At 49.7% G+C, this 12,650-nt stretch overlaps 1 protein-coding gene across 3 annotated transcripts in view; it reads right to left on the bottom strand.

The window, feature by feature from the left end:
- LOC149367277 (tyrosine-protein kinase transmembrane receptor Ror-like) overlaps positions 1-12,650 on the bottom strand; it is a 368,881-nt gene that overhangs the window by 166,791 nt on the left and 189,440 nt on the right. Inside the window, exon 1 of one of the 3 annotated variants that reach the window (XM_089554896.1) lies at positions 10,131-10,209. The exons of the other annotated variants lie outside the window; for them this stretch is intronic. Within the exon in view, the coding sequence (XP_089411022.1) occupies position 10,131 (1 nt within the window). The 5' untranslated portion in view covers positions 10,132-10,209. Of the gene's footprint in view, positions 1-10,130; positions 10,210-12,650 lie in introns of those variants that run through there. 3 annotated transcript variants of the gene reach the window in all.

Genomic DNA, 12,650 nt, shown 5'->3' with positions numbered 1-12,650 from the left:
AAGACGATGACTTCTGCCATTGTTCTCCTATTATTCTTGTCCAACAATCTTCCTTAGCGTGTCACTACGACTCCCTGAGTGCCCTATAATTCCAGAACAGCACTACGCGATTACACGATGGTAGTCGATGAAAACCATTGCTTGAGTACTCAGTTCAAATTCCATTTTGAGACGGTCCTCCTAATGCCTCTCCCATACACGGCGGGATAAGTGAAAAAGAGCGAACCGGCACACACTCGATTTCCTGTTCCGAGTGACTCTCCCCAGCTAAATGACGGAGCGAGAAACCGCGCTTTGCGCATGCGCAGACGGGATAGACCGAGAAAATCTTTATTTACTGTCACCATCCCAGCGTGGCACTGCGCGCAAGTTGTAGTTTACCCTCCGGTTCCTTAGAGTTCACTCTACCCTTTCTCCCTCCGTTGATATCGCATACGCAGGCTAGTGAGGAAAAGGGTAAACAGTTTTCCTAAGCCCTTGTTTGTTCTCTACGGCGACGCGCCCAACTCTGGTCTTAGGCTTAGCAGAAGCAGGAGGTTGGGGGGGCTGTGTTACGCCAACCATACGTGAACCCTTCGCCCGCCATGCGCCGCCGCGAAAACAGCGCTCAGCACTCAGTTTAAAAGCCCCGCAGGCGCCTCGCGATGTTTGTCGCCGAGAGCGGGAACCGAGCTAATAAAACGGAGGAAGAAGTTGAACGAATAGGGTGCGCGCTATTGCGATGCATCGAAACCAGGGAACGCTTCTTGTACGTGTTCCATGCGTGGTTCCTGCTATCCCAATACTCGCATGTTTATTAGAGGGAAGAGGGGGAAAATTACACGCGCTGAGTCAGGGGTAGGGAACTCCAGCTATAGTAGGATACAACTTAAAAGAACAGCAGTTGCTAACACTGGGCCGCGGTGTCTTGTATTACTCCGCTGCCCTATCGCAAGAGTAAACGAAATGAGCTTTTTAATGTTTGACTATATCAAACAATTCACGTATCGAAATTCTACAGCTGATGATTTTTTTTACTGTGATAGGCTGCTTGTTTAGGTAACAAGAAACGTTTAAGCAGCGGACTACTTTTCCGTCGTGGAGGAATTCTGTGCGTGGAGGCTTCAGTGAATGTGGGCGGAGCTTCACTGCAGACTTAAGTTGTATCCGACTATAGTTCCGTTTTTGAATACTTCAGCGCACAGTGGTGACTGAAGGAGAACGGATGGTTCAAAATGGATAACTCCTGTGGATGCAAGCAACGCCGGAGACAGCAGAGGTGGCCGCGAATTGTATGAGGCACCGAAAAATGAAGGTTCTTTATTTTCGCAGGCAACGGTCCGAATTCCACTCGGGCGTGAAGTTGCTTTTCTGACACCTACAGCTCCAGTTGGCGTTCCTCCGGCCGCTGTGAGAAAAATTGGCGCTGACGTCTGAATTAGCTGGACAATGGTGTCTATGGAAGTTTCCTAACCCTGGCGGAGTTTTGCAAAAGTTAGATAGGCTGAAAAAAAAAGTGGAACATTTGCATAAAACACCACACCAGGTAGTCAATTATCGTTAAGCAAACACCAAGTATGCAGCCCATAGTAGAGCAGGGTTGTGCAGACAACAAGAGTACCTCCTTCCACTGACGTCACATCACCACAATCGTCATCATTATCACTACCCCAACTGCGTCCACTGCCGGGCAGAAGTTTCCCGATAGTTAGAGTGCTTTGCATTTCATCAAGCTACCTTGATTCGCTTGAGCTGCAAGCTGTTTTCCACAGAAAAAAAAAAAAAAACTCAGCACAGCCAGAGTTTGGTGAAGTTTTTAGTTCCCATATTCTTCGTTATATATACGACGCCCATTATAGATATCAATTAATCGAGAGACAGGTTAGCGTTATGCACAAAGGTCATCAGGTAACGCAAACACAGTTAACCAAAAGTTTGGAACTACCAAAGTTCATGCGTACAGCTCAAGATCTGAATTTTTTCCTCGGTACGGAGCTTTACAGTAAGCCGTTCATGTTTCTCGAGTCTAAAACATGCATTAAAAAAAAAAAAAAACACGCACCGCATATGCATCAATGTTTTTTTTTTTTTGGTCTTCTCAGGAACGAAAACTGTCAAAAAGGCGGTAGCTATGAAAACTGATTGGCGGTGAATTAGATCATCGCCAACCATTTTTGCTTTGCCATAAAAATCTACCGTCATAAGCGAAGAAATTACTAATTGGCATCCGCACCAGCGTAGCCAAACGGCTACAAAGGAAAGTTATACAGCTTTCACAGAAACTTCGTAGTTAAAGTAATTTTTTTTTCTTTAACTACGAAATTTCTGTGTAAGCTGTATAACTGTCCTTTGTAGCCGTTTGGCTGCGCTCGGGTGGATGTCAATGAGAAATTTGCTCCTTTATTACAAATTTACTCCACCTTGAGGGATTCCCCTAAACATCTGACCAAACCTACTGTCGTTAGGTCCAACACAGGCGATGTCGTATCAATAAAAATGCACTGCTAAATTTTCAACAAAATTTCGCCTTCCTGCAGACTTTTTTTAAGGAGTCTAGTGGAAATTGCGGTCTCCAATATCCGGTTCATTTCGGCGGTTATTGTTCCTACGCGCCGCTACAATACGAGACTACACGCAAAAGTAAAACGTGACTCAGCGTCAACCCTAACGCCACTAATCCATTATCCCTTGACGGCCAATGCCCGCAGCCGTTTTAATCCACAGGTCGTCAAATGCACCGGGCACACCTGCTGTGTCACTACACAAATACCGTCTGCGATCACACGCAGCCACGCGTCGCCCGACGCCCCGTTGTTCCGCCAGCTTCCTTTTTCCCGACGCCGGCAATCGGGGCGCAAAGTTTACACTCAGGTATACGGTCCCTCGCGTGCGCACCTCCCACCCAACCTGGCGGCGGTGCGCGTACAGTTGCGAGCGCTCAGTAGCGAGCGTGCTTCTTTCCTGGGAGCACGGTGCGCATAAGCGCCCCGAAGGGGGGAGGAGGAAGAAGACGCCTCGCTTCTTTCCCCCTCTGCCTCGTGCCCTTGCCCTTTATCCCCAGTAAGGAAGAAACGATTCGGCCTTTCTCCTCTGTGTACCCTAGCCCGCTCCAGCCTGAATGTTCCCTTTCATCCACCGAGGGAGAACGCAGTTCAACGTCTGCTCCTCTCCCTACTTTCCCCATTGGCTTCCCTTCCTCCCTGCCGGGGAAACGCGTGGTCTGGCCCTAAAAGAAAGGAGAGGAGGAAAGAAAGAAAGATCGATGCACCCCTATGCTGGTCTCTTGCGCTCCTCCGTGTAGCGGCGAAGAGCGCGAGGGTTGTGAGCGTAACGTCTCCCCATCTTGAGACACGGTACGTAAAGCGGCGGCATGTTTTCTTTCTTCTCTTTTCACAGGTACGCCAGCAGGGAGGAAAACGTGGGAAAGAGGGGGAAGTGAGGAAGGGCTCGCATATTCGTTTTATGCACACCCGACACTATTTGTCGGCAGAGCGATGCACGATCTCGCCAGCGTCGTATCGCACTGGCACGATATATGGAAGGGGCACCACGCTGAGATGGAGGAGGGAAAGAACGTAAGGAACTAACAAATGCCAAAGAATGAGAAAAAAAAGAGAAGGCAGCAATTTCTCTCCTTCGAAAACAGGTGGCTTTGTTATAGCAACCAGATGGGCGGCCAACTCAATGAGACCGGCATGGACGAAGAAATATGTAAATGCGACCAGAGTGTATAAGAGACCTGGCTGGCAGAGATACTTGGCCAGTGTACCGGCCCAAGCAGATCTACAGGAAACTACATCTCCGCTCCGAACGTTGAACAGCCTCGATGAACTGAATATCGCTGTAGTTTCAAGCGCTAGTTCTGCGTTTGCGCAGTGTCTTCCGGCACGTACCACAACAGGATTTACGATCTAGCAAAGCTTCCTTGCGCTTTCAACACAGTGAACATTCGCAGTTATGAACGTATTGCTGTTTTTGGAGACCGCAGAGACCTTCAGGATAGCGCGAGTAAATGAGATGGTGAAGAAAACGGAGCTGCAGCGCCAGTATGTGCCATTTTTACTGAGGGAGAAGAACAAAAACAACAAGATGTCCCTGATTGGGAATAACGCCATCTTATGGCAGTGCCCGGTCACGCAATACAAAAGGTGGCGAAGTACAAAAAAAAAATGCTAACGAAATGGCCATTCGCAAAACAACAAGCCCTCCCGTCGGAAACCCGGCAAAGCCGTACTCATTGTACCTCTGGAATTTTAACGAAGGCTACAAAACAGCCCTGCCATATTTCAGGCGAATGATATCGCACCGGATGTAGCCAACGTCGCCTTGGCTCCCAGCGACGTATTCACGTGACATCCATGGTGGAACGGTGGTAAGTGACTATCCTACGCTAAATATCCACTGCTGTAACGCCTGAGTCTTCCAAACGCTAAAGTTCTCTTTCTCACGGCACGTTCTAGTCGAGTTGCAGCCACTAAGAGCACGACACCACTCCCAGCGACACAATGACACTTATATCCTCGCCAACCGGAACATGCGCTGCTACGCTGCGCACCCACGGCGCGTAAGTCGCTTTTTTTTTTTTTGTGACTGCCGCGTTGACGGGGCTACGCCGCTGATCCCCTGTCTCATTTTTATTCATTTTCCCTTCGTTACTGCCCGCCACCCCGGTGCTGCTTCACCCGCTACCGTGGTTCCTCTCCCGCTATACTTTTACATCTCTATGCTTCTACCATCGCTCTGCCCCCCCTCCCGCTTTTTATTCCGTCCGCTAGGAGTCGCCTTCGTTCGTTGGCGCGCCTCGCTCGTTCCGTTACCCCGGCACTTCCGGATGTGCACAGCCGCGTAGTTATCGCAGCGGATAGCAGCAGCGCTATGCCCACCTCGGGGCTGTGTCCACCTGGGGTGCCTACAGAGGGCGCCACGTAACGCCGGAGGGCAGATAGCGCCGCGAATTATATATAAAAAAAAGCATTCATGAGACTGCGCACGTACGCAACCTTATGGTAGCGCTATCAGTCGCGTTTTGAGTGAACGAACTGTGTGCGCACAGACCGAGAGACCAAGTCAGCGCAAGTAGTGCGTCAGCACCTTCGTCCGGAACATCGAACGCAAGTGCAGCCATCTCGAATAATATACAGGCATAAAGAACCGATTCAGGTAAAACCTTTATTCAATCCTTGCGCAGAGAAAACAGATCAAAGGAACAAGAAACGGTAATGCAGCATGTTTCAAGATAGCCTCAATTAACTTTATGTTGAAATTGTATAGCATGGCCACCACTGCGCCGTCGAGAAAGTGAGATGAATATTCAACAAAGGAGCATTAATAGAACTTCCTCATACGTGCAGTTGGGCTTCACGAGTCTAAGTCAATCGAAATAAATCTATATACGTCAGCACTAAATAACTTTTTCAAAGGACCAAAAATAAAGCCATATTATTATTAATGTACCAGCCACGACGAAAATGTAGCCGTCGAATGCGCTGATTCTTGGTTAGCTTTAACGTTATCGGAGTTATTCACGAGACTTCGGAAAAACAGGAAAGTGAAGAAGCAGTAGACGAAAGAAGGGCATACACATGGCCTTGTGTAGGCAAGAGGAAAGGCTATTAGTTATTGGGACCTTGCAAGAGTACCAACGCAAGAGGAGGGTGCGGAAAGAGATGCCGGTTATGACATACATGACGGAAGCCAACAGTCATATAAACCAAGGAGCGTAGGGGATGTCTCTCTCTTTCTTTTTTCATTTGTGGTGATCTCATAAATGGGTCATTAATAGGGTAGTTTTTTAAAACGTAAACGGTAATGCGAACTTTGAGCGCAGCTCTTCACACACCCCATGCCACTACTGGCAGGTGACGTATTTCGCTGCCTAGGCGCCCTTCGGGATTTTCACGTGGCAGCCACTTTCCAGCTGTCGATTCCTGCGCTGTCGCCTTGCCGCACAAATCTCTCAGCAGAGAGGAAGCTGTCACTTGGAGACAATTACAAACAGGCTCTTTCCCAAACCTACATATACTAAACAAAATGCACCCTACCATATACACGAACAAATGTCCCTGGTGCGACGAAAAACCTACTCTATACCACATCACATGGGCCTGCCAAAACATAGACGTGGTCCCCAAAATACAAAACCCGAGTGCGGAGCAGTGGGAGACTCTGATGTCCAGCGACCGCTGTGTGAAGACCAACGAGGTCTGGTGCAGCGAGCTCAACGGGCGGCAGTGGCCAGCGGAGCCCTGGACTGAGGGCAACCGACCACTGATTAGAGGCGGACGACTTCGACAGAAGGCTCCTGGGGGTAGAACCAAGACGTCTCTGAAGATGCCCCCAAACCGCAGGAAAAACCATTAGTGTAAATAAAGTTTTCCCTTCCTTCCTTGGGAACTGGCGTTTCCTTCTTCTACTACCTGCCAAGCCGCCACCTGTGGCGTGTTATGCTGACGACGCCGACAACGACGCGGACCGCAGGAACCGGCGCCTACGAGCTGCGCTCTAAAACAAACGCCCCCTCCCCCTCCTCCTATGACTTGAGTCACTATGGCTATACCACCTCTCCCGAAAATTTGTGATTGTATAACGCGTCGCTCTGCCAAAGGCGGGCTAGCTGCTAGAGTGAGCATGAGCTATAGTCGCAAACTGTAAACTGCAGACGACAGCTGGTCACTAGAAGGTCACCGGATTCTTCGAAGTATTCCTAGGAATACATATGAGACGCACCGCTCCAACGCTTAAAGGGCATCGTTGCTTGGTTTGGTTTGGTTTATGGGGTTTAACGTCCCAAAGCGACTCAGGCTATGAGAGACGCCGTAGTGGAGGTCTCCGGATAATTTCGACCACCTGGGGTTCATTAACGTGCACTGACATCGTACAGTACACGGGCCTCTAGAATTTCTCCTCCAAAGAAATTCAGCCGCCGCGGCCGGGATCGAACCCACGTCTTTCGGGCCAGCAGCCGAGCACCATAGCCACTGAGCCACCAAAGGGCATCGTTGCATCTCATTACTTGAAAAAAGAAGATGCAGTGATAGAATGAATGAATGAATGAATCCTTTTTTGCAAGGGAGTGGTGGCTATCAGCCACTGTTGAGAAATTAGGAGGAGGAGGAATTATGAGCCATTGGGGTGTGGGTGCAGAGGCAACTTCTAGTCGGTCGTCTTCATAGCCTTCAGATGTACGCGTCGTACGTCAGTCGACTTCTCGTAATTATGCTACTCGAAACAGGCCGTCCTCACTACCGTATGCCACGATAGCATGTTGTACTGAGAAGCTAGATCGTATCTGCTCTCCTAGGGTGCCCATGTCGTCATGTGGTATGTGCTTAATTGATGCAACGAAAGAAGAAACCGCCAAAACAGCGGTCCATTTTCGGTTGACGACACATCTGCCTGGCCGTAAACGAAGCTCGGTTCCACCCCGGGTGCATGCGCTGCTCGACTTATCGTGTTTCACTTTTTTTTTTATATATACCGTCGTGTGTGGCCCGCGGCTGCTAGCGCTGAACACGCGTACACTCTCTGTGCGCACCCAACAAACAGCACCCACAAACACGCGTGCTGAGAGGCGTAGGCAGGTATAGGTACGAAGAAACTGCTGCGTCAGTCATTTTTTTTCTCTCCGTTTTGTTTTTCACTCTCTTCTGCGTAAAACGTGCAGGCCTATAACCCGCACAACTCCTCAACCCCGGTATACCTCCATGCCTTTGCCGGGCCGTGTTTATACATAGACTATAACGGCGCGCAGCGAACGCGTGCATCTGCACCATTTCCTCGTCCGCGTGCGGAGGGGAAGAAGGAGAGAGAGAGAGAAAGAAAGCAAAAAAGAAAAGAAGAGCACGGGTCTCGCGTGGGGACCCGCAGTTTGTACGGTCCCCGCAGACGCCGCCGAGCACAGCGGGATTTGTGTACACAGCGCTTACGCTGCGCTTATATGCCGCGGCTTGCAATTCTGCGCCGCTGTGAAGTCCTTCTTTCACATTCCCTCTCTCTTCTTGCCCCTGTTCCTAGACTGCGAACAATGTTCTTGGGTGAGGGAGTCCTGGTAGTTACTTTTTGTTTTGTAGTTGCCATCATCGCTGTTGTTGCTGTTTGTGTGAGCTGCCTACAACGAATAAGTGTTGCTGGATGTTTCCCTTGCTTGCGTAGTTTCGTGTTCGTGCTGCGCGCACTTTTGTCTGCACAACGACTCGACGCTGTGTGAGCGGAGAGCTGCTGACAAGAGGTACGAGTGGCAGTTTTTTTTTTTCTGCGTGGAAGGGGGGAAATAAAGGGAAGCGTTAGGCCTGGGGATGCTCAGTGAGAGAAAAAAGCTCGAGCACATTATTTCCTGATTTTGCTCCTCACAAAGCACGGCTAACAAGGACGACTGTTTTCGTGCCCGAAGCGGCAGCCTGCTCTGTCAGAGCGCGGATTTGAGAGTTGGAGCTTTGGGCGCGAGAAGTTAATTCCAACGCGGCCGCGAGTCAGCTTTCGTGTCGAGTAATTGTGCCGCGATTACGTGGGGAAGTGAAAAGAATGGAGGGGCAGATAAAAGAAAAAAACGTGCCCCAAACTACATTGTGAAGCGAACTTTTAAGCCGGTTTTGCCAGCTGACAGCGCTTTAATATTATATCTCTCATAATCATTTCAAGCGTGTGAACTTTCCTGCTTTACATTGAAGCATGTACAGGTGCCGTCAGAAGTAAATGGAAGGCAATATTAACTAAAAAATTTAATCATTGCCCCCCCAATTCATGCATCCTTGAATACGTATGTGCAGCTTAATTGTGATTTCGCGAATTGCACTGTGCACCAACAGACATGGACCGGTGTGCTTTAGATTTAAAGAAATTAATTTTTTTTTATAAAGCCGCCTTCCATTTGCTTTTCACGGCGAGTGTAGGTTTTGAACTTCTTGAATTAGGTTCAGGATGTTTATTTGGTAATTCACTCCAACCGATTCAGTAACTCCAGCTCTAAAGCACTTTTTTCCCTCCAGCTTTTTCTGCTCTATGATAAACCAGGACGGTAAAGTCTGAAAACAACTTCACTCTGTTTTAATTGCACAGTGCAGGTTTACATACTTACCTGATGCCGGTATAATCTTTACCCGCGAAGCAGTGACGTCAAACAACGCCGTTTTCGTGACTGCCTGGGAAGACCAATATACCTGCTGAAGGATCTTATTCGTGATTCCAAAGGATAATGAATAATTGATTCCAAATTCCGTGTAGACGCCTCTAGTACGCGTGGAGTAATGCTAGGAGCCGAGATGTCAGTCCAATCTTGAGGATGTCATAAATCAACATCCCGGTCGTCCATTAAGTAAGCCCTTGTAGACTCAAGGGGGCGAAAGTGACCACCCTACAGCTCGGTGAGCCTTCCTTGAAGTTGGCAACGGCTCCAGTTTCTTCGACTAGAACAAATCCGCCATGGAACCGAGCTGGCAAAGCTTCCTCGAGGAAGGAGACTCCTGGTCACCGGAGAGGAGAGCTTCCCCACTTGGCACAGGCCAACGTCGCGTTCCTCTCCAATGAGTGTGCGCGTTAATCTGCATCGCTGGCGCTGGGTGGGCGGCCACTGCGCACTCGCCAGCACGGCTCAACGCTTTCGGGAGGGCTGCCGTAGGCTTCACCGCGCGCCCGCTGAAACGGAAGGGAGCGCCCTCCCCTTAGGCTACGTTTCTCTGCATCGCCTGACGGGGAAAAGGGAGTCTTTTCCGCGTCTGTTTCCAGTCGTGCGGTGAAGTGGCAACCGTAGGGGCGATATGAGGCCGGTGAGAGGAAAGATCGAATGCGCGGAGTGGCGCTGCGCTGATCTGAAGCTACGTTTCCTTAGTGGCTTACTACGACAGGCTGAAAATGCATAGAAAGGCTTAGTGAGTAGATGGTGACTTCTGGAGTGGACAATGTTGTGCTGTGAGTGAATGTGTGCATAGATAGTGACTGCGGGAGTGGCCTATGTTCTATATTATAAGCGACTGTGTGCATAGCGGGGCAGATCTGACTGGTTTTAGGACACTATTAACATATAAGTTACGCTAAGGTGGAGCAATTGCCGGCAGAATAAGCAAGGCTAGTTCCATCTGTAACATACAACAGCTCAACTCAACTAAGAAAATACTGCTTACATTCTGAAGGCGACCGAGCCAGCATAGAGAACTTACTTATTCACAGAAACGACAAATCTGGTGATGATGCTGATGGTAATCGTGATGGCCGAAGAGCCACGACAACCAACTCTCAGTTATAACTGTCGTTTTAAGCATGAAATGCTTTTAGCCCCCGTTGTCGGCAGTGTGGTGACGTCACGCCGAGACCGAGAGCCATCATCCGGGCACTGAAATCCAGTCATCCGGGCACTGAAATCCAGATATCCGGGCACTGAAATCGAGTCATCCGGGCACTGAAATCGAGTCATCCGGGCACTGAAATCGAGTCATCCGGGCACTGAAATGGAGTCATCCGGGCACTGAAATCGAGTCATCCGGGCACTGAAATCGAGTCATCCGGGCACTGAAATCGAGTCATCCGGGCACTGAATTCCAGTCATCCGGGCTCTGAAACGAGAACATCCGGGCACCGTACGAGACTTAGCGAGATTTAACGAGACTCCGTAAGCCCTCCTACGCGACCGGCATGCAAGCGCTGGTTGGTCTCCAAACGAGACAAAAAATAACTGCTGCCAGTGCCTTCTCAATGTTTATCAAGATATCAGTGGAGCTGTGGGTTTGATAACGCACGGAATTATAATTTCCGATTTCTAATAACGCGTGCAAAAACCACATAAATTGCATGTTGCACTTCGTTGTCGTACGTGATCCGGGGGAGAAGCGCTGCGTTCAAAGGGCAAGGCATCGTGCCGAACGGGTGGTGGCGTTCCTCCCTTCCTTTACGGTGCGGTTCGGGTGTCCACCGAGATGGCAGAGAATTACTGCGCCATTTCCTTTCCTCAAAAAACCTTGCGTTCAAATGACAAGGCATCGCGCTGAACGGGTGGTGGCGTTCCTCCCTTCCTGTACGGTGCGGTTCGGGTGTCCACCGAGATGACATTAGGCCCGTGAACATTTCATGCTTACTCTACTTTCGTTTACGGGAGAGGCAGAGTTTTTTTATTAATAAAGAGGGGCTGAAGTGTCACCAGCCAGGTATGAACCGAATGCATTGTAAAAGCGTCGTGCCTAAACTACCTTCACGACTCAAAATTGCCCACAACTTTCAAGAATATTAAACAGCGTCGTATGTAAATGCAAAGCCCGCAAGACACCGCGGAGGAAGACAGGAAACGCAGCGGTAAGACTTTATGAGAGTGTCCCAGAAATCCTTCCCACCACGCCAGGAGCTTCGGCAGCAAGCGCTACAGATGGACGAGCCGCATGAGGTCGTGAAACGGTTAGACATAACTTCATGCAAGTTAACTCCATGGAGTTAACAGATATATCGAGTTAAATCCCAGCAAACTCTGTTTCAGTACATCTAACGGATACCCAAGGATAACTCCGAATTAACTCCAAGCGCGCAAAGCAAGCACACGTCAACGGTCTCATCCCACCAAGCACTACGGTGTCTGTTGTCTGTAACGGTGTTTGTTAGGCCTCGTCGGGAGCCACCACCACAGTGTTAGACAAATGACGACGGTTGCCTCATCCTCTGCAGTGACGATGTGCTCTAGAGCAGCGCAGCGCCGCTATTGGTATCCCGCGGGCAAAGGCTCAAGCGAAACATTATTAGCAGCGCCCCCTCTATTTCACCGGGTGAAACTGCCGCTACGTAGCGTCACGCTCCCAGTGGCGTCCCCTGGTGGTTCGTGAAGGGGGATGGGAAGCGTGAGAGCGATGTTCTGCAGGTTGAGAGAGAGAGGGCGTTTCGTAGCGAAGGGGGCGGTATGCCTGAGAGGTGGATGAGGTGGGCGGGGACGCCAGAGCCGACGCGCAGGGGAATTCTTTTCCTTTCGAGCCCCCTATCTCCCCTCTGCGAGACATCACCATTCGTCTCTGCTGCCTTTCTTTCCCATACTTGTATTTTCCCCTTCGTTAATCGCTTCCTTTCCGCAATCTTCGCATATACGTGTATGTACTTACGTACACGGCCCCTTAGTCCCCGGCGACACGTGTTTTTGAATGGCCGTAATAATGGTGCTGCGCACCGCACGAAGGTGTTGCGCGGGCGTTCCTGACGCGTTAGACAAACGATTATTTTAACTGTCCAACCAGCGAAAGAAAAAGACAAAAAAAAACCTGTTGCACGCAAGGTAGAATGGATAATGCGCGCGAGGTATGAAGATGCAATCACGTTTTAATCCCATTTATTCATCGGCGATACCGCTGATGTAATTTCGAGTCGGCTGCGGCCTTCCTGTAAGTTCCTCGTCCTCGGTGCATTCAAATTCGGGAAAAGCCGGCAGGTGGGGACTGAAGGAAGATAACAGGGTAATAGGTATGTTGTGGAGACGAGGTTGCGATTTTGTTTTTGACATCTTCGGTGGCGGTTGGGGAGGCCCGTTGTTCGCCGGGAAGCACAGATTTTGCGCTCACATACTGCGCTGATCGCTGGTGTGGATATAGATTCGCTAAATTTTCCTCCTGAAACAACACTTCGATGCCTGACGCCAGTCTTGGCCCTGTTAACGCAAATTCCTGTCGTTCCCAATAACAATACGGGTACTCGAAACTGCGTTTGCGCGAAGT

The sequence above is a fragment of the Amblyomma mixtum genome, chromosome 1 (genome assembly GCF_055824585.1).
Source record: "Amblyomma mixtum isolate Tamu chromosome 1, ASM5582458v1, whole genome shotgun sequence".
NCBI lineage: Eukaryota > Metazoa > Arthropoda > Arachnida > Ixodida > Ixodidae > Amblyomma > Amblyomma mixtum.
Note: the sequence above shows the minus strand (reverse complement) of the source record. Positions and strands in the feature narration are given on the sequence as shown.